This window comes from Hemiscyllium ocellatum, chromosome 11, assembly GCF_020745735.1.
Source record: "Hemiscyllium ocellatum isolate sHemOce1 chromosome 11, sHemOce1.pat.X.cur, whole genome shotgun sequence".
Taxonomy (NCBI): domain Eukaryota; kingdom Metazoa; phylum Chordata; class Chondrichthyes; order Orectolobiformes; family Hemiscylliidae; genus Hemiscyllium; species Hemiscyllium ocellatum.
Window position 1 is genome coordinate 53,398,412 of NC_083411.1, and position 24,780 is coordinate 53,423,191.

A 24,780-nucleotide genomic window follows, 5' to 3' on the forward strand; every position below is an offset into this window, starting at 1 on the left:
TCAGCCATGATTGAGTGGCAGTGCAGACTCAATGGGCTGAATTACCTAAATCTGCTCCTGTATCTTACAGTCTTCCGGTCACCACTCCCTGCTGTATCAAGTTGCAACTTCTAGTGGAAAAAGAAACCCAAATCAAAACCCAAATTAAAAATGCAATGATAATCTTCACACCTTGGCACCGTAAAGGGGCTGGAAGAGAAAGGCAAGGTTGATACTGCGGTGTCGAGGCGTTGGTAGGAATCAATTTTTCTGTTTGAAGTGAGGGAGTAGAACTGTTGAGACTTTTGGAGCAACAGGGAAGGGAGGCAAGCAGCACTGAGTGGACCTTGCTGGTGGATCGTGTAGATTGACTGAGGGGAATGACATTTAAAGAATGTTAGAAGATGCAATTTGATGTGATAGGGGGCAGTGAGCTCAATAGAAAGCCCTGAATCATGTGGGACTTGTTCTTGTAGGCTTATCTATCCACCTGATGTTTGATGCATGATGAAAGGAGTTGTAAGACGGGGACCTTGATTCCATTGGTTAGATACTCATCACGAGTTGCCCACAGGCCCACTATCAATGAGGGAAGCTGATGCTGCTGGCCCAGTCAAAGAGCTTAATAATCTCAATGAGAGAGAGAGAGAGAGGTGGGTTCTGCTGAGGTACAAGACCTTGGGAGCTCAGCCAGGGAAGTTTGAAAAAATAGATAAAATCAGGAGCTGAGAGTTGGAGGTGCAATCCTTGCAAGACGATCATTGCAGCTGCTGGAACTGCTTGCAGCTCCCTCCCTGAGCTATCAGTCCTGAACGTTGAGCTGTTGTTGAGATGCTGCCACCATTTAACTGGCTTTCCCCCTGCATCGGGGGCGATTGCCTCACCACCAGCAAAATGACCCCTAATTGGGGCTTCAATTATGTTTTTGCAACCAAACATCCACTCCCTCCATCACTGACAACAGTGTGTACTATCTTCATTATGCACTGCAGCAATTCACCGACGATCCTCAGACAGCACCTTCCAATCCTACGACCATTTCCACTCAGAAGGACAAGAGCAGCAGATACATGGGAATACCGTTGACTAAGTCCCCCTCCAAGCCACTCACCATCCTGACTGGAAATATATTGCCGTTCCTTCACTATGCTGGGTCAGAATCCTGAAATTCCCTCCATGAGGGTATTGTGGGTCTACCCACAGCATATGGACTACAACGGTTCAAGAAGATATCTTCCTGCCCACCTTGTCAAGGGCAACTAGGGACAGGCAATAAATGTTAGCCAGCCAGTGACATCCATGTCCCAGAAATGAATTAAAAAAGCCCGTTCCCCCCCCCCCCCACCCCCGGTGGACAGTCTCTGCATCCGTTCCCTCCACTGGGAAAAAGCCCTTTTGAAATGACTACCTGACTACTCAGACCCCTAGGAATCTTAGTGGCCCACAAACCGGTAAACACTTTTCACCAACTCCTCACAAAAGTTAAAGACCCGATACCCCCATTCAACAGGATGAACATAATCTACAAAGATACCCTGCAAGGCCTGTGAAAAACAGTACATAGGACAAACAGGAAGAAAAGTTGACTATATGAATGCATGAGCATCAACTCCCCACTGCCAGACTGAACCAGTACTCTGATTTCCACCCACACGGACAACGAAGGACACAAATTCAACTGGGACAATGTAACCATCCCAGCACAGGCAAAATAGAGACACATGAGAGAATTCCTTAAAGCCTGTCACTCCAGCTGGAACTCAATCAATAAACATATCGAACAGGATCTGATATACAAACCATTCAGATACAGAACTGGAAGTACCAAAAAGCAGAGACACACAAGTACCAGGCAGGACAGACCGACAGCACTTTATCGAAGACACACTGATGATGTCACCTAGCAAGGTGACAAAACGTCTGCAGAAAACCACACCAGTTCAGCGAATGAATCTATGACCAAATCCATAACCCTACGAATCTTTTCAAAAACCCGAAGCCCTTTTGGCCGTATCACATCAAACAGCCAATCACACATGGCCACTCATCATTTCACCAGCTCTTCTATCTCCTGGTCCACGTCCGGGAGGTTTATAAAATCCTGGTTTCTATTCTCAGAACCTGCCTCAGCAAATTAACATGGATATTACATTTACAACATAGCCTTTACCTTGCTGATTTCTCTCAATTATGGCATTACATGCCGTGTGCTGTAAAGCAAGTCAACGTTGAATTTATAAAACTACATTTTGTCACCAAAAGCATTATCGTTTTTGTAAATAAAATCTCACAAACAAAACAGAATGACCCTTTTCAGAAGCACAAAGCGCTTTCAGTTGTTGAGAGTTTTGATTTTCCCTTGTCTATAATATAACAAAGAGCCACAATTGCTCCATCGTTAAAAGCCTTTATGAATTATTTATCTGCACGAGATCATGTCAATCACCTTGTCTGGAAGTACCGGTTTTCTGATAGCCTGAAGTCAGATTAAATTTAATGTAACATAAATACCCTACTCCTTTCAGCTGCATCTTTGTTCCAATCCAGACTGTTTCATGAAAAATTGTTGCGCAATTAAAGAAGTAATTTTCACCCACAGATCATCAGCTCACATCTCTGTACAATTGAGAGAATACTGTAGCTTAGACATTGGACAGTAGTCCTGTAGGCTCGAAGTCAGGCCTCCTGATCTTTGTCTGATGTACATTCCTTTTGAAATAGAAATACTAAATAGTAAAATGTACTCTTAAATCCCATTGCAGGATGATTAAGAGAAGGGGACTGTTCCACAAACATAGCTCAGGTATTTTCAAAGAACTGATTGGGGGTGGTCACAATGTACAAAACATTTGAAAGGTTAGATACAGTTCATACTTATACTGTCTAGCTTCTTAATATGGGCATCATGATAGTCTGACTGGCTGTCACTCAGAGCTGAAGCATCTTTAATACCCGATTCCAGTCGCTGACCAGAGTTGACAGTGAGATGTTCCAGTCTGCTCCCAGTGTTCTGGTCTGGCGGTGTTTGTGTGTGTGTTTGTGTTGGGGGTAGTGTGGTTATAGTGTGGTCATCAGGAAGGGCTTTTGCCCGAAAAGTCGATTTCGCTGCACTTTGGATGCTGCCTGAACTGCTGTGCTCTTCCAGCACCACTAATCCAGAATCTGGTTTCCAGCATCTGCAGTCATTGTTTTTACCTCGTAATGTGGTTACAGGGAGAGGGCTGGAGATAGGGCACAGTGTAGAGGGCTCGCTCCTTCCACCCGCTGTGGTGACCTGGCTAAGTCCCCTGTTTATAATTCACAATTTTAATAAGTGGTAGAGCAGGCCATCCCTGCTGTTTCCCCTGACCTGCAGAGGGGTGTTGCTATGGTAACCTCTGTTAGGCCATCCAGTTGGGGTCTGCATGGAACACTTCAGTGCACGGAATCTTGTTGCCCACCAATTAAACAAAAACATTCTAATCAGATTCAAACACAGCAAGGAGACTTCCTCTGTGTTTGTTTAAAAAATCTCACTGATTTGAACTGATCTGTTGCTTTTTTGCAAACTTTTTGTCAAGTACATCCTTTGAACATCCTGTACTTTCCAATACAGTGAAGTCGGGCTAAATTCTCCAATTTCTCCTTAAAGTGTGACGGCCAGTGAGTTTCACAGTGGCCCACAATCAATTTTCTAACACCGTCTTCTACGTTTCTCCTCACTAATTATAATCCTGAGATGATGGCTGCATTTCTCATGAAATCGTGTTTCCTGTGCTCCAGGTAAGATCTTCTCCTGGTTTCCTTGTACCACCCACCCCTGCCCCAAAAGCCTAGCTGCCACTACTTCAGACTCTCCCAATCAGCATTGATCTCTCAGACCTGCAGGGGCTCGATCTGGAAACGGTCTCAAGGGGAAAGACAAGCTCCTTCCAGGACAGAGATCTGAAGGTGCTGCTGGGCTGTCTGGGGGAGAGGATGGGAATCCTTATCCTTGCTCACCTCCCCCATCCCCCAAAGGGGAACACCATAACAAAGACAACCAACCTTGGCATAAAGAGCAGTGTGGGTCAGTGCTGTGCACAGAGTGAAAAGATTTTCTGCACTCAAGTGCCACCATCTTCTCTCTGTTACCTCTGACTCAGGATACGGCACATGCATTTGCCAAGGCTCATGAACTACTTGCATGCATCGTGTTCTACCCAAGGGCTCACAGCATCACATCCTCCCAAACTGCTAACCCTTTCTGCATTTCCAGCTTACTCACTGGGAACACCTGATGACTTCTTGTGACAATGCTGTGGCTTTAGGAAGTGTGTTTTGTCCTGGTTACAATTTAGCAAAGTTTTAAGGCAGAGGTGCCGAATTGGCTCGTGAGAGCCTAGAAAGTAAACAACTTGGGAGGCCTTGTTTTTATTTAAAGTTGGAATAATAGGTGCAGCCTGGATGGGTGTGGCCAGCTCTCACAAATCAGGATTTCTAGTTTTTAGTTTTTTAGTTTTGAAATTCAGCATCGGTTGCTATTGTGATGTTGAAAAAGTGGAACCTATTTTCCCCATCTCTTGATTATAGCCAAAAGATAGCGGTTCTCTTCGTAGGTTGTTGGATTACATGTGAGACAAAATCTGTTTTCGAATTTGCCTTTTTGCCAAAAGGAGTAGATTAGATTAGATTAGATACTTACAGTGTGGAAACAGGCCCTTCGGCCCAACAAGTCCACACTGACCCGCCGAAGCGCAACCCACCCTTACCTAACACTACGGGCAATTTAGAATGGCCAATTCACCTGACCCGCACATCTTTGGACTGTGGGAGGAAACCGGAGCACCCGGAGGAAACCCACGCAGACACGGGGAGAACGTGCAAACTCCACACAGTCAGTCTCGGGAATTGAACCCGGGTTACAGGCGCTGTGAGGCAGCAGTGCTAACCACTGTGCCACCGTGCCGCCCAAAGTAGTGTTTATAGAATACTACTATATTGAAACAGTTAATTAGTAATAATTGTTGTATCTATTGTTCTGTTAAGTTTTCCAGTCGAGTTAATTTATTCTAAGTTCTTCTTTCTTTTGTTGTATTTTAACTATAGCATTTGAATACATTACGTTTTGTTTAATAGCAAGTAGTTTGACTAGAAAATAGTTTCTGGAACATGGCACTTTACATCTGTCTTTAAAATAAGAAAAAATTAGGGCCTAGTCTACCTTCTTAAAATATTTTGAGAGGGTCTGGTCCATAACACTCTCCTGCTCATCATCACCTCCTTCCGCTCATGTGTCCCTCTCTGTCATACTGAGTCTCTCCCTTTGTCTCATTGCAAAGAAAAGCTGGCCACACCGTCACAGATTGATCCCTCAACTGACCTACCTGTAATCACTACACTACATCACTTGAACTGACTGTGACCATCCCCATATAGTGTGATTGAATGACTGTGGTGGATCCTCTAACGTTCACACATCACCACTTACTCAAAGCACACGAATTGTATTTGGTGTGTAAGCAGCTGGCAGTCTGAGTGATGATAGTCTCTGACATTCTGTAACCTGGTGCTAAAGTTAATGAACGTCAATCCGCCATGTCAGCATCGATGTGTGAAGTGCATTGGGTGATGGCAGGATGCGCCTTCACCAAGCTATAATTGTCAGGAACTGGCTCTGACCTTTCTGTTGGGAATTTTCACTGTCTACGTTTCGTGGTAGAGGAGAGATGTTTTGGAAAAGCGATGTAAGTCGGTCAAATTGGGCTTTTAATGAACTGCAAATGCACTGAAATAAGGTCGTCACCTCTTTGAACTCACCTTTCTAAGCTCAGGGCAAGTCAAGACCTTCTTTTGCAATGATGCAAATCTATACTTTTTTCTTTCTCACCTTATTTTGTCACCACACTTGTCATTACTCTCATGACATCAGGGTGGGAGAATTCACTCAAAATTTGAAAATTAAACCTAAGCCTTTCAAATTCACAACTGTCCCAGAAGATGGCATTCCAAGGTAATGTCTGGGACTGTAATTTTCAAAGTTTCCCAGCACTGGATCAAAATCCCATGGCCATTTGATGTCTAACCCAATAATTCAGATCTCTGAATCATTTATAGAGTCAGGGCAACACGAAAAGAGTATTAAATCCAATTCATCCATGAGGACCAGATAACTTAATTTAGTCCCATTTGCCAGCACTTAGCCCATATCCCTCTAAACCCTTCCTGTTCATATACCCATCCAGATGCTTTTTCACTGTTGTAATTATGCCAATGTCCACCACTTCCTCTGACAGCTCATTCCATGCACACACCACCCTTTGTGTGAAAACGTTGCCGCTTAGGACTCTTTTAAATCTTTCCCTTTTCATCTTGAACCTCTGCCCTCTAGTTTTGGATTCCCCTACCCCATGGAAAAGTCCTTATCTATTTACCCTCACGATTTTATAAATCTCTGTAAGGTCACCCCTCAGCCTCCAGGGAAAACAGCCAATCTGGCGGCAGTGACTCTGTTGTCGTTGTGTATCCCTCCTCCACATTCGTGTTTTGCTCCTTGATTTGTTCCATTCTGACTTAATTTACCTAACACAATTACCCTCTTTGTTATTGTCCAGTCTTCAATCTCAGCACAGACCATCGCATGTTTTTTTCTTTCTACTCTCTATCCTTGCATTTGCTTAAAACCTGGTACATCCCTTAGGCTAGGATTTAATGTGGTGAGTACTAAGTGTGGGCATAGGTGACTTCAAGGGGCATTAACCTACTTAGGCCCTCTTTATCACCCCAGCATGAAAGTTCATTGGATTGAGCATCAATTTGGTACTTAAGGGCTTCTCCTTTGTCCAATCAGGAGCCTGCTCACTGAATCCTTGCCCTGTCCACCACCCACCCAGAGGTAACTGCTCAATCAGAAATTTGTAGGCTCAGGGTTGGAAGCACAAGTGGCACACCATGACCAGCTTCACCAGTGGGTAAGAAAGTGGGTATTTTGGGGACACTATTGGGGATGGGGTGAGTAACCCTCCCTGTCCCAATTAGCCCCAGATTCAGGCAAGTGGAGCTTCCCTGTGAAGAAAACACTCCCTGTTCCCACCAGCTGGGAGAGAGGGTATTCAGCCCAATGAGTGGCTTAGGCCCTTGGAATCAAGGGTTATGGAGACAAGGCAGGAAGTGGATACTGATTAGGAATGATCAGCCATGATCATATTGAATGGCGGTGCAGGCTCGAAGGGCTGAATGGCCTACTCCTGCACCTATTGTCTATTGTCTATTAGCTGGTGATTCAAAAGCTTCACTTGTTGGCGGGCTGAGGATGCCCACCATGGATTTTCCTGCCCGGAGTCGAGGTGGTGAGAAAGGGACTGAGTACACCTCTGGGTGAACTCAACCAAATATTTGCCCTTTCCTCACCATCTCCAGGGAGGGGAAATTGCACCCTGACTTTACCCACTTCTGATGAAGGCATATTGGAGCCTGAGCAGACCATTCAGCCCCTTGAGCCTGTTCCGCCATTCTAGACCATGGACTGATCAATCACCTCAATGGGCGCGTCAGTGACTCACTAACCTGAAAGTTTCTCCACAGATGCTGCCGAACTTGCTGAAAATTTCCTGGTTTTATTCACTAACTACATTTTGATCTCATCCTAGCCAATTTGCTGCAGTTTGGACAGAGCAGAGGTTCTGTGACTCATAGCCTCTGTCTTTGATTCTATTAACTCACCAAGAATCTTCTGATCCTTTGACATTCTCGAAACAGCTTGCTGGAATTTTTCACCCTGGTTTTGGCAGGTTCCTAGAGAATGGGTGTGTCAGTTTTGAGGTGGATACAGAGAAGCAGAGGAAATCCCTTTTACAATGACCTCTCTCTCAGAAAGACAATGCGATGGGGAGAGACTACGAGTGAGAATTTTGCAGGAACCTGACCGAGTCCAGGCTGGGGGTGGGGGATGGGGGATTGAAGGGGTGTGGTGAGGATGGGTGAGAGGTGGATTAAATAATATGGAAAATAATAAGATTCTGACAATGATTGACAAATGTGACCCTTGCTTTGTTTGTGATTGAAGTAATCAAGGTCCAGCCGATGGAGCAGCTGCTAACACAAACCAGCCGAGCAGCCCTTTGAAGGTCACAGTGAAGATTATCAAAGATCCACTCCTGGACTACGGTTTTATGGTCTCAGAAGATTCACCAGTATGTGTGAAGTCTGTCACTGCAGGTAAATACCTAGGAATGGGAGGTTCCAATGTGGCAGCACGGCAGCACAGCAGTTAGCACTGCTGCCTCACAGCGCCAGAGACACAGGTTCAATTCCAGTGTCAGGCGACTGTCTGTGTGGAGTTTGTACATTCTCCCCGTGTCTGCGTGGGTTTCCTCCGGGTGCTTCGGTTTCCTCCCACAGTCCATAAATGTGCAGGTTAAGTAAATTGGCCATGCTAAACTGCCTGTAGTGTTAGGTGAAGGGGTAAATGTAGGGGAATGGGTCTGGGTGGGTTGCGCTTCGGCGGGCCGGTGTGGACTTGTTGGGCCGGAGGGCCTGTTTCCACACTGTAAGTAATCTAATCAAACTGAGGGAAGGTCTGAAGTGTTTTCAAGAGGGGCTGAGGGGCTGATAGGGCCAGGGCTTTTAACTGATACAGTCCATCTCAACACCTCCAGCATCAACTCTGAACTCTTCTCAATCTTTGTCAGTTTTGCCATGGTGACAATACTTCAAATGGAATTTTCTCTTCGCTGAAGATGGTCAGAAGGTGATATAATGGGCTTGGCCCCTCACCCTCTTCCTGCCACCTCGGTAATTAATTAAAATGATCCATAGACGGCCTTCTTGACTTCCACCAAAATGGTCAATTCAGGGCCTTAACCCGTCATCTTCCAAATTATCTGCCCCCTGGTGGACAAAGCTGCCTAGTTTCCAAACTGAGAAACCATGACAACTTGCAAACTAGGTTAAGGAGTAGAGCCTGCATTTTATCCAACTAGTGACAATGGAGGCAGGGATGGGGGCAAGGGAATGGCCTCAAATCCGCACCCCTATCCAAGCCTCCAACTCCTCCTGAGACGCCTTCCTCAAGAACCCACCCCACAATAAGATCATAAAAGTGGCTTATCATCTCATTGCTGGAATTTTTCCAAAGGGTAAGACACGACCAGTGGACGTTAGGACCCAGAGGTTCTCTCCTCACGTATTTAAAAAAGTTCATAGAGATTTGTAGGGCCTTTACTACTGTCTCTGATCAGCTGAAAATTAGCTACATCTTCAGCCACTCTGTCCTTAATGATAGGCCTAGATATTTGCCAATGCAAGATGTGAGGTTAATTGGGCTATAATTCACCAGGCTTCTGAATTTAATTTAATTTATTGTCTCGTGTACCGAGGCACAGAGGAAAGCTTTGTCTTGCGAGCAATACAGGCAGATCACCGAGTTCAGTAGCATAGATAAGTGAACAAGTACAGGCGAATGTTAAGAGTTTGTGAGTCCATTCAGTATTCTAAGAACAGTAGGGTAGAAACTGTTTCGAAACTGGCTGGTGCGTGTGTTCAGGCTTCTGTACCTCCTCCCCGATGGTAGAGGTTGTAGAAAAACATTGAAGGGTGGGATGGATCTTTGAGAATGCTGGCGGCCTTTCCTTGACAGCGGTCCTGGTAGATGGATTCTATAGATAGGAGGTTGGCCTTTATGATTGTCCGGGCCGAGTTCACCATGGTGACGCATCATGGGTATACAGTGAGTATAGTAGGGGGATGAGTGCACAACCCTAGGGGCTCCAGCATTGAGCGTTAGTGAGGATGAAATATTGTCCCCAGTCTTCACTGATTGTGCCCTGTGGGTCAGGAAACTGAGGATCCAGTTGCAGAGAGTGGCTCTTAGTCTGAAATAACTAAGTTTAGTAATCAGTCTCGAGAGGATAATAGTGTTGAAAGCTGAACTGCAGTCAATGAGTAGGATTCTCATGTAGCAGTTTTTGGTGTCAAGATGTTCTAGGGCGGAGTGAAGGGCAAGTGATATGGCATCTGACATGGATCTGTTGGTCTGATAGGAAAATTGGAGTGGGTCAAGAGCAGTGGGGAGGCTGGAGTTGATTAATGCCATGACCAGCCTTTCAAAGCATTTCATGACCATTGAAGTTCGGGCCACTGGGCGGTAGTCACTGAGACATGCAGCATGAGCCTTCTTAGACACAGAGATAATGTTGGCCCTCTTGAAACAGGCAGGGACAGTGGCCTGCTGCAGGGAGAGGTTGAAGGTGTCTGAGAAGACCTCTGCCAGTTGATCTGCGCATGCTCTGAGTGCACGGCCTGGTACTCTGTTTGGTACCATCACTTTCCTTGGATTCACACGAAGGAAAACTGATCTGACCTCTGATGCAGTTCTTCTCCCTTTCTCAACTGTTGGAGTGACATGAGTAATTTTTTCAGTCTGTGGGACCAGTTCCTCAGCTTTGATAGGTTACAGTCAGGGCATATGCATTGTCTGCACCAATTCTCCTTTAAAACTCTGGCATGGAATCTTCTGCTCTGGGTGATTTGTCACACTTTCATGCCTTTAACTTGTTCATTATTTTCATAGAATCATCATTGAATCCCTACAGTGCAGATAGAGGCTATTCGGCCCATTGAGTCTGCACTAACCGTTTGAACAGCATCTCACCCAATCTCCTTAACTCCACATTTACCACAGTTAACCCACCTAGCCTACACACTATGGGGCAATTTAGTACGGCCAATCCACCCAACCTGCACATCTTTGGACTGGCAGGAAACCGGAGCACCTGAAGGAAACCCACATAGATATGGAGGGGGAAGGTAGAAGCTCCACACAGGCAGATTTGCTTTGGTTATTTTGGTGAGCTCCTGTCCTTGGTCCAATATCAATTTCCTTATGATCTCTAGCATGCTGGTCCTCGGGTGCTACGCTGTGATTATTCAACACACACAAGAATCCTTAGTTCCATTGACATTATCTGTGTTCCCTAGTTCTTTATAAGAAAGTCACAAACAGGTACAATCCACCTCTCTCTCTCTCTCTCTCTCTCTGTCTCTCCACAATCTGAGAAATGCATCATTCCCTTTTCATTGAGATGAGACAAGCTTCAGGCAGCAAGATGTGCAGTTGTAAAAAAAAAGTATGAATAATTATCTGTTTTTTTTTAACCTTTGCATATGCTAATAGCTTCCCATGTACTTTCAGTTTTTTCTCCTCTTTCTGTGAGGGACAACTAATGCTCCATTCAAAAATATGCTGACTTCATTTTGCTTCTTAGGTGGTCCTGGAGAGGGAAAGCTATTCCCAGGTGACCAGATTTTACAAATTAACGACATGCCTCTGGATACAATTTCCCAGGAACGTATCGATAACATTATTAGGTGAGGACCCTTTTAGCGCATTCACTGAATGTAAAGTTTTAATAGTTACCACCAGCTAATCATTAATGGCCAGAGTCGTAGGTAGACAGGATAGTGAAGAAGATGTTATGGTTTCCTTTATTGTTCAATGCATTGAACATAGGAGTTGGGATGTCATGTTGTGGATGTACAGGACATTGGTTAAGCCACTTTTGGAATATTACATGCAATTCTGGTCTCCTTCCTATCGGAAGGATGTTGTGAAACTGGAAAGGTTTCAGAAAAGATTTATAAGGATGTTGCCAGGGTTGGAGGATTTGAGCAATGGGGAGAGGTTGAACAGGCTGGGGCTGTTTTCTCTGGAACTTCAGAGGCTGAGGGGTGACCTTATAGATGTTTATAAAATCATGAGAGGCCTGGTTGGGGTAAATAGCCAATGACTTTTCCCTGGGTGGGGGAGTCCAGAACCAGAGGGCATAGGTTTGGGGTGAGAGGGGAAAGATATAACAGGGTCCAAAGGGGCTTTTCACGCAGAGGGTGCTGCATGTATGGAATGAGCTGCCAGAGGAAGTAGTGGAGGCTGGTACAATTGCAACATTTAAAAGGCATCTGAATAGGAAGGGTTGAGAGGGATGTGGGCCAAATGCTGGCAAATGGGACTAGATTAATTTAGGATATCTGTTCGGCATGGATACGTTGGACTGAAGAGTCTGTTTCTGTGCTGTACATCTCTATGACCTTATTTGAGGGCTGTCTTTAAGTCCTTTAATAGGTGAACTTGCTATGAAGTTTGAATTGTGAAGTTTTGTGACCTTCAAAGTGCTATATAAATACAAGTTGTTGGTGGCAAACTCAGAAAATAAAACAAAGCTAAAGTGTAGAAAATTGTTTGCAGTTCTAAAGGCAGATCACCAACAAGACTTAGTTGAGTGTCATATGTCTCCTTAGTTCTACAGCAGCTCACCCAGACATCTTGCACAATAGTGTTCTATAATATAAACCATTACATATATTGAATTACACAAACAGTTGAGTTCTCAGTTACTCACAGAGACAAATATTCTGCGGCACGCACAGTCGACATTTCAATCAAAAATTCCGTTACACAGACAGTTGAGTAAGTTTTCACACGCAAGTTTGAATATTCCATTACACACCCGGCCAGTTCTCTATTACATGCAAACATAATTGAATACCCCATTTTAAACACATTTGAAAATTCAAATACAAAGACAAACTTGTATGCACAATTGAATGCTTAGATATGCGTTCAGAGTGTGGTGCTAGAAAAGCACAGCAGGTCAAGCAGCATTCGAGGAGCAGGAGAATCGACATTTCAGGCAAAAGCCCTTCAACAGAAACCCTTTATTCCTGATGAAGGGCTTTTTCCCGAAACGTCAACTCCCCTGCTCCTTGGATGCTGCCTGACCTGCTGTGCTTTTCCAGCACCACAGTCTCGACTCTGATCTCCAGCATCTGCAGTCCTCACTTTCTCCTTCTTTGATATGTGCACTGCCAGGTTATACATACAGTCAAAAACTTGGATATACATATAGTCAAATGCTCCATATACACACAATCAAGAACTCCATTCCAAGTACTATTGAATGCTCCGTTGTGTACCCTACACAAACAACCAGCACCCCATTACACATACAGCCAATTTCTCCATAAATACAGACAGTTGAACACTCTATTATCCACACAGTTGAGTTCTTGCTTGCTTACCTAAGATGAATTCTCCATTGTATCCATAGTCCCACTATTTATAATTCAGTGTTTTCTATCAGAAATAGAGTTAAAGAAAGCATTTTAAGTTAAAGATTGTTCATAAATGATAAACCAAAGCAAGGTGTATGTAGCGTGTCCATTTGTCAAACCCAGAGCCTCTTTTGTTGGAATATATTTCTCCTGTCCAATGCTTGTAGCTCTAGGATTCAGCGCTAAGGTGGTGATCATTACAAAAGAATCTCTCAGTAACTTTACTGAATTTGATTTGCTTCCTGTTAAAGGTGTTATCAAGTGTGTTGGGCTTAAACTGTGTTGTCTGGCTGGATCTTAAGAAGTGTTTAGCAGAATATATAGAATGGAGTTCCCACCTGTGTAGAAAACCTCACTGCAATCCCAATTTAAATACATGCCAAACATTGGAGGCAGGGTTTGTAAGAACCAAATATGTAAAACTAAGTATGGTCTGAGTTATGACTTGTACTCTTTCGGATGTATTTCAATCTCCAATGTGTTCATGATCACATCCAGAATGTGTAAGGCTGACGTCTTCATTAGACTTCACTCTGCTTTAATCTGGGCTGTGGGAGACTGCTTATAGGAAGGCATCTTTACCCTTTGTATCTGAACTCTGGACTTACACTGGAGCTTTAGTGCGATTGTTTACCAGAAATGTTTCTGATGCTGATGTCTTTGTGTAAACATTGGTTACCATGAGGGACTCTCCTTCTCAACCTTTCCCCTTGTCTGAGGTTCAAGTTAAACCACTACCATTACAGAAAGCCCTAATAGAGCCAGAGAGTCATGGAGATGTACAGCACAGAAACAGACCCTTCTCCAACTCATCCATGCTGATCAGATATCCTAACCTAATCTAGTACCATTTGCCAGCGCTTAGCCCTATATCTCTCTAAACCCTTCCTATTCATATACCTATCCAGATGCCTTTTAAATGTTGTAATTGTACCAGCCTCCACCACTTCCTCTGACAGCTCGTTCCATACATTCACCACCCTCTGCGTGAACACGTTGCTTCTTCAATCCCTTTTATATCTTTCCCCTCTCACTCTAAACTTATGCCCTCTAGTTCTGAACCCCCCCCCCCCAACAATAGAAAGACTGCATTGTGAATCTTTTTGTTTCTTTATTTTCCTAACATATACTGTGTATATCTGTCATGTTCTGTAACTTATTTCTTTATTTTCTCTAATTTTATACCTGAGATTTATACCTAGGTATTTTGTACTTAAGGTGCCACTGTGTGTTGGTGACATTGTACACTTTTCACTGCACTCCAGTACTTTTGTAACTTGAGCACACGTGACACTGAACCTAATTCTAATTCACCAGTCACCTCTCTTTCTCAAATGAGAGAGCAGTCCCATGGGGCTTGTAAGATTGTGGCAATTTTATTTTTAACATCGAACTACAATCTGAGCGAGATAGACGGACTAGATCAGATTGGGATGTCTGGTCAGTGAGGACAAGTTGGACAAAAGGGTCTGGTTCCACGCTGTACAACTCTTATGAGTCTTATGTGTTGCTGTTAAGTTCAAGCCTGTGATCCCGGAAAATAATATTCTGTGCCAGGAGCTTAATTTTGCAGGTTTTAGTCAAGTGCCGTTTTTTTTCTGCATTGGGCCCATATTGCTTTAATATTTGTCAAATTGTTTATTGCAGGGAATGTGGTAACACTGTTACAGTGACTGTCCTGCGAAATACCCCTGTAAGTACAATCTTTCGACTTTTTAAAGCAGAGCTTTCCAATGCTACTCATGGTCATCAGTTCGATTCCAGTCTCGGGCGACTGTCTGTGTGAAGTTTCCATATTAAATTACTAAATTGCCCGTAGTGTTCAGGGATGTGTGGGTTAAGTGCATTAGTCAGGGGAAATGTAGAGTTATATGGTAGGGGAATGGTCTGGGTGGGATACTCTTCAGAGGGTCGGTATGGACCTGTTGGGCCAAATGACCTGTTTCTACACTGTCGGGATTCTATGGGTTTATTCACAACTCGGTTGCAGTCCAGGAGAGATTCATTCGACGTGATTCAGATTCATTCCCAAATACTTTAGTCTGGCATTTGCAATGGCAGTTTGAATGACATGCCTTAGATGGAGAGGCTAGACAGGATGGGCTTGTATCCCGTGGAGTTTTGAAGACATTTTAGTGAAATAACTAACAGATATAACAAATCTATAGATGGGATGGATGCTGACATTTACAGTGAGCACTTGATCTTGGACACGGGAACAGGAGCAGGCTATTTGGCCTGTTCCTTCAGTCAGCTGTACCTCATCTCTGTCTACTCACTGTCGCTGAGTATTCCAATAAAAATCTATCAAACTTCAATTGACCCTGTTTCCTTAGCATTAAGAGAACTAGATGTCTTGAAATAAGCTTGCAGAAAGCCACCTGACTCTGAACGGGATGGTGCTTTATGTTCAATTAACATTTGATGGGGCTTGATGAGACTGTGCACTGCTCCAAGTTTGACACAAATTCAACCAGCTCACGTCAGAAGGGTTTGATTCATGCTTCAGTGGCCATTTGTCTTGTGTGATGTGTTATCAAGCTACATAATCAAAGAAGTTTCCAGGCTTCATGCAGGATACAAACGAAGATTTGATCATTAATCTCAGCATATCCTAAAGTGGAGCAGCACCCATCAACTAGACCTCCAGCTCTCTCTATCTAGTTAGAAGTACATGCTATTACGGGGATATTGGATGAGCTTCAGTGCAAGACTGAGGCAAGCACTAGACTTTTAGAGTTGAATTATTAAACCGAGATGCCATGTCCTCTTTCAGATGGATACAAAAGGTCACGTGGCACAATTTGAATGGTTTATTGCAAAGGGAATTAACTGCAAGAGTAGGGAGATTATACATTAATTTTACAGGGCTTTGGGGAGACCACATCTGGAGTACTGTATACAGTTTTGGTCACTGTACTTATGGAAGGATGTTAACGCATCAGAAGCAGTTCAGAGAAGGAATACCTGGAATAAGTGGATTGCCTTAGATGGAGAGGCTAGATAGGATGGGCTTGTATCCCGTGGAGTTTTGAAGAGTTATAAGTGAATTAACTAAAACATCTAAGATCTCAAGGGGTCTTGAATGGGTGAATGCTGAAAGAATTCAGGTTTCCTCTGTGAGAGAATCTGAGAACAGGAGATCATTATTTTAAAATGGGGGGCACCCATTTAAAACAAAGATGAGGAAACCCTTTTTCTCTCAAAGGGTTGTGGGCCTTTAGAATTCCCTTCCTCACGAGGTAGTGGATGCAGAGTATTTAAATATTTTTTTAAGGCAGAGATAGACAGATTCCTGATGACTGAGGAGTTGAAAGATTATCAGGGAGATACAGGAATGTAGAGTTGAGGTTAAAATCAAGAGGAGGCATGATGGCTCAGTGGTTAGCAGTGCTGCCTCACAGGGCCAGGAACCTGGGTTCGAATCCAGTCTTGGGTGACCATGTGGAGTTTGCACAATCTCCCTGTGTCTGTGTGGGTTTTCCCCTGGTGCTCTGGTTTACTCCCACAGTCCAAAGATGTGTAGGTCAGGTGAATTGGTAGTGCTAAATTACCCATTGTATTCAGGGATGTGTAGGTTAGATGAATTGGTAGTGCCAAATTGCCCATTGTATTCAGGGGTGTGTAGGTTAGGTGAATTAGTCAGGGGTTACTGTTGGAGAATGGGTCTGGGTGAGTTACACGTTGGTGGGTGGACTTGTTGGGCTGAAGGGCCTGGATCCTACAATAAAATCAGAACAGCCGTGATTTTATTGAAGAGCGAAGTAGGCTCATAGGCCTACTCTCTTGATCCTTGTTTGTATGTTCGTATTTTAGGTTACAATCAAACTTTTGGAACTCAGAACATCAGTGCAGGGCTTTCCCAATTGCCACACATTGTGAACACAAAATGCCAAAGCTGTTGTATAAGTGCCATGGTTTCTGTTTGTACACAGGGGCCCAAGTCATCATTTATTACTGAAGAAAAGCGAGCCAGATTGAAAAGCAACCCAGTCAAAGTACACTTTGCTGAGGAAGTGATCGTCAATGGCCAAATACAGGTTTGTGCCTTCCACAGGCATTTAGCCCACTGACTAGTTCAGCCAGATTATAATTAATCTGATTTGCTCCCAGTATATTCTGGACTGGGTAACTTGTATTTTTCTATATAACACTAGGTGCCTTATTGGTTTTATGCTTCCTGAGGGCCTGAATCATGTTGATTGTGGCGAGCGTTGGTGAAACCTGAGTCCCATACTAGTATTTTAGAATTAAACAAAGCTAATTACATTGGGAAATCGACAGATTTGGCCCAGTGGGCCATGCGGAAAGACTAAACTGTAGGACTATTGATGAACATTAAAGGAGATATTTAATTCCTCCAACTAAAATATATTTAGAAAGGAAGAAAAGAATATAAGAGGGATAAATGCATCCATAGCTAACTAAGGAAGTTAAAGATAACATAAGGGCAAAAACTAAGGCATGCCATATTGCAAAGAGCAGTGGCAGGCTGGAGGATTGGGAAACTTTTAAAGACCAGCAAAGGGTGATTCAAAAGTAACAAAAAGAATGAAGGTTAATTATGAAAGAAAACTAGCTCAAAATATAAAAACAGACAGCAAATAATTTTATCAGCATATAAAAAGGAGAGTAGCTAAGATGAATGTTGGCCCTTTCGAGGTCGAGGAATTAATAGTGGGGAGCACAGAAATGGCAGAGACTCTAAATCAATATTTTACCTCAGTTTGCACAGTGGAAGACACTGAAACCATCCCAATTGTAACAGGTAATGCAGAGATTATAGAAAAGGTAGAATTTGTAGCAATCACCATCAATAGGGAGAAAATTCTGAGCAAAGTATTGGGATTAAAGGCAGACAAGTCCCCAGGATCTGATGACCTATACCCTATAGTCTTAAAGGAAGTGACAGCGGGGATAGTGGATACATTAATTATAGTATTCCAAAATGTCCTGGAATCTGGAAAGGTTCTAGTGGTTGGAAAATTGCTAATGGAAGACAATAGTTCAAAACGGGAGGGAAATAGAAAGTAGGAAACCACAGAATGGTTAGTTTATTGTCTGTCATTGGGAAATTGTTTGAATTCATTATTAAGTGGTATTACATTTGTAAAGTAAAAACAAACCACCACAGTCAGTGTGGTTTGATGAAGAATAATTCATTTTCTTTGTGAAGAGTAATTCATTTAATTTGCTAGAACTCTTTGAAGATGTAACAAGTGAAGTGGGTAATGGAGGTCCTGTAGATGTAGTATATCTGGACTTCTGGAAAGCATTTGATAAGGTGCTGTGGTTTCCTACTTCTGCCTCCCTCCAGATAATGTGGAACTGGAAGGAACCTGTGTGTCTTCCCCATCAGGTTATTAAAAACAGTTTGTGCTCCAGACACGTGTGGGCTTTGGATCCCCTGATACTTCATACCATGGTGCCAACTCTCAGTTATGCCGCTACTTTTTTGGATGCCCAGAACAAAATTTAGTGCCCTCCAACTAGCCACGTTTTGAGGCCTTCTTTCACTAATCTGAAGTAACTGTATGTCCTTCATTAGATCTACCAACTCTACTTAGGGCAGCACAGTGGCTCAATGGTTAGCACTGCTGCCTCACAGCACCAAAGTCCCAGGTTTGATTCCAGCCTTGGTCGATTGTCTGTGTGGAGTTTGCATGTTCTCCCCGTGTCTGTGTGGGTTTCCTCCGGGTGCTCCAGTTTCCTCCCACAGTCACAAAGATGTGCAAATCAGGTGTATTGGCCGTGCTAAATTGTCCATAGTGTTAGGTGCATTAGTCAGAGAGGGATGGGGTCTGGGTGAGTTACTCGTTAGAGGGTCGTTGTGGACCGGTTGGGCCGAAGGGCCTGTTTCCACACTGTAGGGAATCTAATCTAAACCTAACACAAGGCCCTTAATAAGGCTGGAAATCTGAAACTTTAGGCATAAGAAGCACACTACCTTAACCCCACCCTGGATTCCTGATCTTCAGTGTAGTCCCTCCAAACCAGTTGCTTTGTTTGGCTTGGTCTACGGACAAAACATAGAAAACTCCTATGGCTGTGATGGGGTTTTTTTTGGTTGTATAATCCCAAAGGATTGGCTGAGCTTTTCTGTGGATGTGTGTGTGTGAGTGAACTTTGGAACAAAATGACAGCAAGAAGTTCATGAATACTTGGAGAGATTGGATCTGAAACTTCAGGAGGGATATTGGAGGCAAACTGTACATATCACTAAGCACAAACACAAAAACAGGTACACAGACACACACACACACACAGACACAGACACACAGACACACACACACACACACACATACATACACACACACACACACACATATGCACAAACGCAGACGTATACAGACACAGATACAGACACACACACACACAAGCACAGATACCGACACCCACACAGGCACACATACGCAGACACACACAAACACAGACACATACAAACACACAGGCAAACACACACAAATGCATACACACGCACAAAGATACACAGAAACATATATATGCATGCACACACACATGCATACGCACAAATACATCCACACCTATATATTTTATATATGCGTACACACAATCTCTCTCTGCTGTCTCACATTTTAGTATTTGTAACAAAGATAATGAGGAGTCTATTATGTTATTTTGCTTATCTGTTTTCATAAATAATCCTAGAATTTTGCGTTTTATCATTCCCACAGGATAACTCGCTACTCTTAATGCCCGGTATTCTCAAGGTGTATTTAGAAAATGGACAGACCAAAGCCTTTCGATTTGAGAAAAATACAACAGTGAAGGTAATGACGGCTATAGGTGTTCTTTGTTCCTTGCTGTGAATTTTCCTGTTTGTTGATTTTGCTCAGCTTTGAATGTACTATTAATTTTAACCATCTACTTGGGGTGGGGTAGGAGGGAGGGAGGAGGTATTGGGAATAGGTTTGGTGGAGAGGGCAGTAAATGAGTGAAAACTTTTAATTCAGTTGTCAATGGATTAAAGTAGCATTAGTGACAAAGATATAGGAGAGAGATGATGGTGCTTTTTTTCTTTATTTCATTATTTTTGTACTTAAAGTTTGTAACTAGGTAGAACTTTTATAGAATCCCTACAGTGTGGAAACAGGCCCTTTGACCCAACAAGTCCACACTGACCCTCCGAAGAGTATCCCATCCAGACCTATTCCCCTACACTATTACTTTACATTTCCCCTGACTAATCTACACATCCCTGAACACTGTGGGCAATTTAGCATGGACAATTTACCTAACCTGCACATCTTTGGATTGTGGGAGGAAACCAGAGCACCTGGAGGAAATCCACGTCAACACAGGGAGAAGATGCAAACCCCACACAGACAGTTGCCTGAGGCTGGAATCGAACCCAGTCCCTGGCGCTGTGAGGCAGCAGTGCTAACCACTGAGTCACCGTGCTGCACCTAACTTTGTAGTTAACGTGGTGCTGTGTGTGGCGGCATCGTGACTTGTCACCATACTCCTGTACTTTTATACTTGAGTACACGTGACAATAAAACCTAAAATCTAACTCTGATTTAAAAACCAATTCTAGACCATTCATTCCTGTCTACAAATGTTACTTTTCATTGTCACAATTTTTGTTTATGCTTTATGAACACTAAATGTTGTAAATCAACATTTCCATTCAAGTGCCATAATGTTTTTACAAGCTGCAGCCACTCAGTGATTTCCCTCAATATGATGTGTAGTAAAGACTCAGGTTTGTTATCTAACCATGGAAGCTGCTCTGGGCAATCTAGTATTCATTAATATAAATAATAGTGAGATTGAATTGGATTTATCATTCTGATAAATGTTAGATCCAGCGCCTTACCTTTAAACAGAGGTCTCCTCTGGGAGCACTGGTGAGACATAAACATCCAATAAATGACTGGTTCCAAATTCAAGGAACAGGCTGATTGACTGAAATGAGTTAGACTGTCTTGTCATACAGTCATGGAGTCATGCAGCACGGAAAGAGACCCTTCAGTCCAACTCAACCATGCTGACCAGATATCCCAATCTGATCTAGTCCCATTTGCCAACATTTGGCCCATACCCCTCTAATCTCTTCCTATTCATCTACCCATTCACATGCCTTTTAAATGTTGCAATTGTACCAGCCTGCAACACGTCCTCTGGCAGCTCATTCCATACATGCACCAGCCTCTGTGTGAAAAAGTTGCCTGTCAGGTCTCTGTCAAATCTTTTCCCCTTCACTTTAAACCTATGCCCTCTAATTTTGGATTCCCTTATCCTGGGAAAATGACCTTGACCAGTCATCCTATCCATGCCCCTCCTGATTTCTATAAATCTCTATTAGGTCACCCCTCAGCCTCCGACACTCCAGGGAAAACAGCCCCAGCCTGTTCAGCCTCTCCATATAGCTCAAACCCTCCAACTCTGGCAACATCCTTTTTAACATTTTCTGAACCCTTTCAAGCTTAAGAATGTATTTCTTACAGCAAGGTGACCAGAATTGAATATAGTATTTTATAAGTTGCTTCACCAGTTTCCTGTACAGTTGCAACATGACCTCTCAATTCCTATATTCAATGCACTGACCAATGCACTGACAAACATGCCAACTGCCTTCTTCACCACCCTGTCTACCTGCAACTCCACTTTCAAGGAACTATGCACTTGCACTCCTAAGTATCTTTGTTCAGTAGCACTCCCCAGGACCTTACCATTAAGTGTATAAGTCCTGCCCTGATTTGCCCTATCAAAATGCAGCACCTCACATTTATCTAAATTAAACTCCATCTGCCATTCCTCGGCCCATTGACCCATCTGATCAAGATCCTATTGTATTCTGAGATAACCTTCTTCACTATTACTACATCACCAATTTTTGTTTCATTAACATCCTGTTTTGCCCAGTGAAACCTTGTCATTTAATCTCTCCTGCCTTCCATCACAGACCTTTCCTTTTTCTCTTTCACCACTCACTGCTCTCTGTCTGCAATATTCATTTTGAACCTGTTACATCTCCAACTCTCTCTAATTCTGAAATACGCTCTTCATTAATGCTGAAACTTTAATTTTGTTTCTCTCTCCATAGATACAGTCTGACCAGTTTATTATTTCCAGCTTTTTCTATTTTTTATTTCAGAGTCTCAGTATTCTGATCTGCCCCTTATATTAACATGATTTTTATTAACAACATCAATGACAACAATCTGCATTTAGAGAGTGTATTTACTCAGGTGTTTCACAGGACACTTATGAAACCAAAATTGACACAAATCATATAAAGAGATACTAGGATAAATGATAAAACTCTTAGTGAAAGCGATGTGTCTTAAAGGAGGTGAAAGGAATGGAAAGGCAGGGAAATGCTGAACTTGACTATCAGCGATGGAATGTTTAAAGTCAAGGAGTTGAATGAGGCCAGAATTTGAAGAATGTAGATGTCTTGGAGGATGGTAGTAGTGGAGGACACACAGAAATAAGGATGGTCAAGAAAATGGAGGGTTTTGAAATGAAGGATAATGGTCAAGTCAATGTACACCAAAGAGACAGAGTTCAGGTGAACAGGAACCTGTAAGTTAAATGTAGGCAACAGATTTTTGGCTAAGCTATCATCTATGAAGGGTGGGGGATGGGACACCGGGCAGGAATTCGGACCTCAATATAATTAAGTTGCAGTAGAGTGTTTCAGCAATAGATGAGTCGAGGATGGAGTCAGGCAATAGTATTGAGGTGGGATATAGGCAGTCTTAGTGATGATGTGGATTTGTGGTAGGATCTCTGGTCAAATGTGGTTCCCAGGTTGCAAAGTCTGGTTCAGCCTCAGCTAGTTGAGAGCGAGGTGGAATTGGTAACTAGAGAACACAGCAGGACTTGAAGATAATAGCTTTAGTCTTTCTGGTATTCAGTTTGAAGAAATCTTCTCTCATCAGTACTGAATGTGAATCCAAAGTCTGACAGTCTGGAGACATTGGAGGTTGGAATGGAATCATAGTTCAATAATTTCTTTAAGAATTTAATTTGGTTATGAGCTGAAAGAGCAAGATTGATTATACTGTAGCCATCTGGTAATCTGTGAAATGAGCAAACTTTGAGGTACAATACTGACCACGTTTCAGAAGTAGCTCTTTAGCATTAAAGCACTTTGGAACATCTTTTGGTGATAAAAATGTGTTGTCCTAATGCTGTCGATTTCTTTAATGCACATGAACAGTATACAAAAGCAACCGAATCTGCAGAATAGCAAACAAAACACAGAACAAAAATTATTGATGTAGGCTTGTCGGTCAACACTTGATTTTTAATCTGACTTTCAAGGTAATGTCCAAAGTCTTATATTCACTGCGTAATGGATGAAAGCATTTATCCACTAAAGGCCAAATTCTGCAGTGAGGATTGTCAAGATTCATGGATGATAACTGAAATACGTCAACTCCGAAATTGCTTTTCCATTTTTGCAAGTCAATGTATCCAGCAATTAAAAAAAGCTTTCAAAAGCTTTTAGACATTGACAGAACAGGACAGACAATAGATGTTGGAAAGGGAAGCAAGAACGACTGCTAATTACAATGGGCTCTGTTCCTGCCAATGGCAGAGGTACTGGGAGATATGGTAACACCCTCGACCTTTATGTCTGGTCATCAATTAGTTCTAGTCAAGAAAGTCCATGGGTAACCTATTCAATCTGCTAAGGTCTTAAGTAATCAATTAATGGCCACTGATGAGTGTCAAATGACCACCTTCGATGTCTCTCTCTTTACATTCCTGCTGGTGTTGGTTTCCCTGGAAAACCAGGGTGACCTCGCTGCCGGATTGGGAGGGGGGGTCTCCAGTTACCCCAAATGGCATCTACCTCTAAACTCCCTGACCATCCCCCATTGCCTTCCCACACTATGACAAGAAGATAAAGAAGACTTGTGTTATTGCAGCTGGATCTGATGATGAGTAGGCCTTGCCTGACTTCAGGACTCAAAGGCTGCTAGCCTCTGATTGGCAGGCAGTTTCTGACAACCCAGGATACTAGCATTGAGCCCAATGAAGGGCCAGGAAACTCGCCCAGGCTTACCAAGTCAGCTCTGACTGTCTTCTCAGCCAAGGGCAGGGGTACATTACTCACCACCGAAAGCCAGTGTGAGAAAAAAGAGGAACGTCATGCCCTCTGAGTCGATATATTAGGCACCAGGATTGTGGATGGTGCACAGGTTTGGACAATTTATAGAGCAAGAGATGTAGTGAGTGGATGGAGGAGGGGGTTTGGACAGCAAGTGGAGAAGGGGTTTGGGAGGGTGGGTGAAGAAGGGGTTTGGGAGGGTGGGTGAAGAAGGGGGGAGGGTGGGGAGGGTGGGTGATGAATGGGTTTGGGAGAGGGAGTGGACAAGGGGTTTGGGACAGTAGGTGGAGAAGAGGGCTGGGAGAGTGGGTGGAGAAGGGGTTTGGAGAGTGGGTGGAAAAGGAGGCTGGGAGAGTGGGTGAAGAAGGGGTTGGGAGAGTGGGTGGAGAAGGTGGTTGGGAGGGTGGGTGAAGAAGGGGTTGGGAGAGTGGGTGGAAAAGGGGGCTGGGAGCGTGTGTGAAGAAGGGAGCTGGGAGAGTGGGTGGAAAAGGGGGGTGGGAGAGTGGGTGAAGAAGGAGGCTAGGAGAGTGGGTGGAGAAAGGGGCTGGGAGAGTGGGTGGAGAAGGGGTTTGGGAGAGTGGGTGGAAAACGGGGCTGGGAGAGTGGGGAGAAGGGGGCTGGGAGAGATGATTGGGACGGGGGTTTGG

General features: G+C 43.5%; 1 protein-coding gene across 1 annotated transcript in view; it reads left to right on the plus strand.

Moving 5' to 3' along the window:
• Nucleotides 1-24,780, plus strand: part of LOC132819997 (sodium- and chloride-dependent neutral and basic amino acid transporter B(0+)-like) — a 205,135-nt gene that overhangs the window by 24,437 nt on the left and 155,918 nt on the right. Inside the window, exons 4-6 of the mRNA XM_060831928.1 lie at nt 8,003-8,129; nt 16,980-17,084; nt 19,740-19,835. Coding sequence (XP_060687911.1) covers nt 8,003-8,129; nt 16,980-17,084; nt 19,740-19,835 — 328 coding nt within the window. The remainder of the gene's footprint in view (nt 1-8,002; nt 8,130-16,979; nt 17,085-19,739; nt 19,836-24,780) is intronic.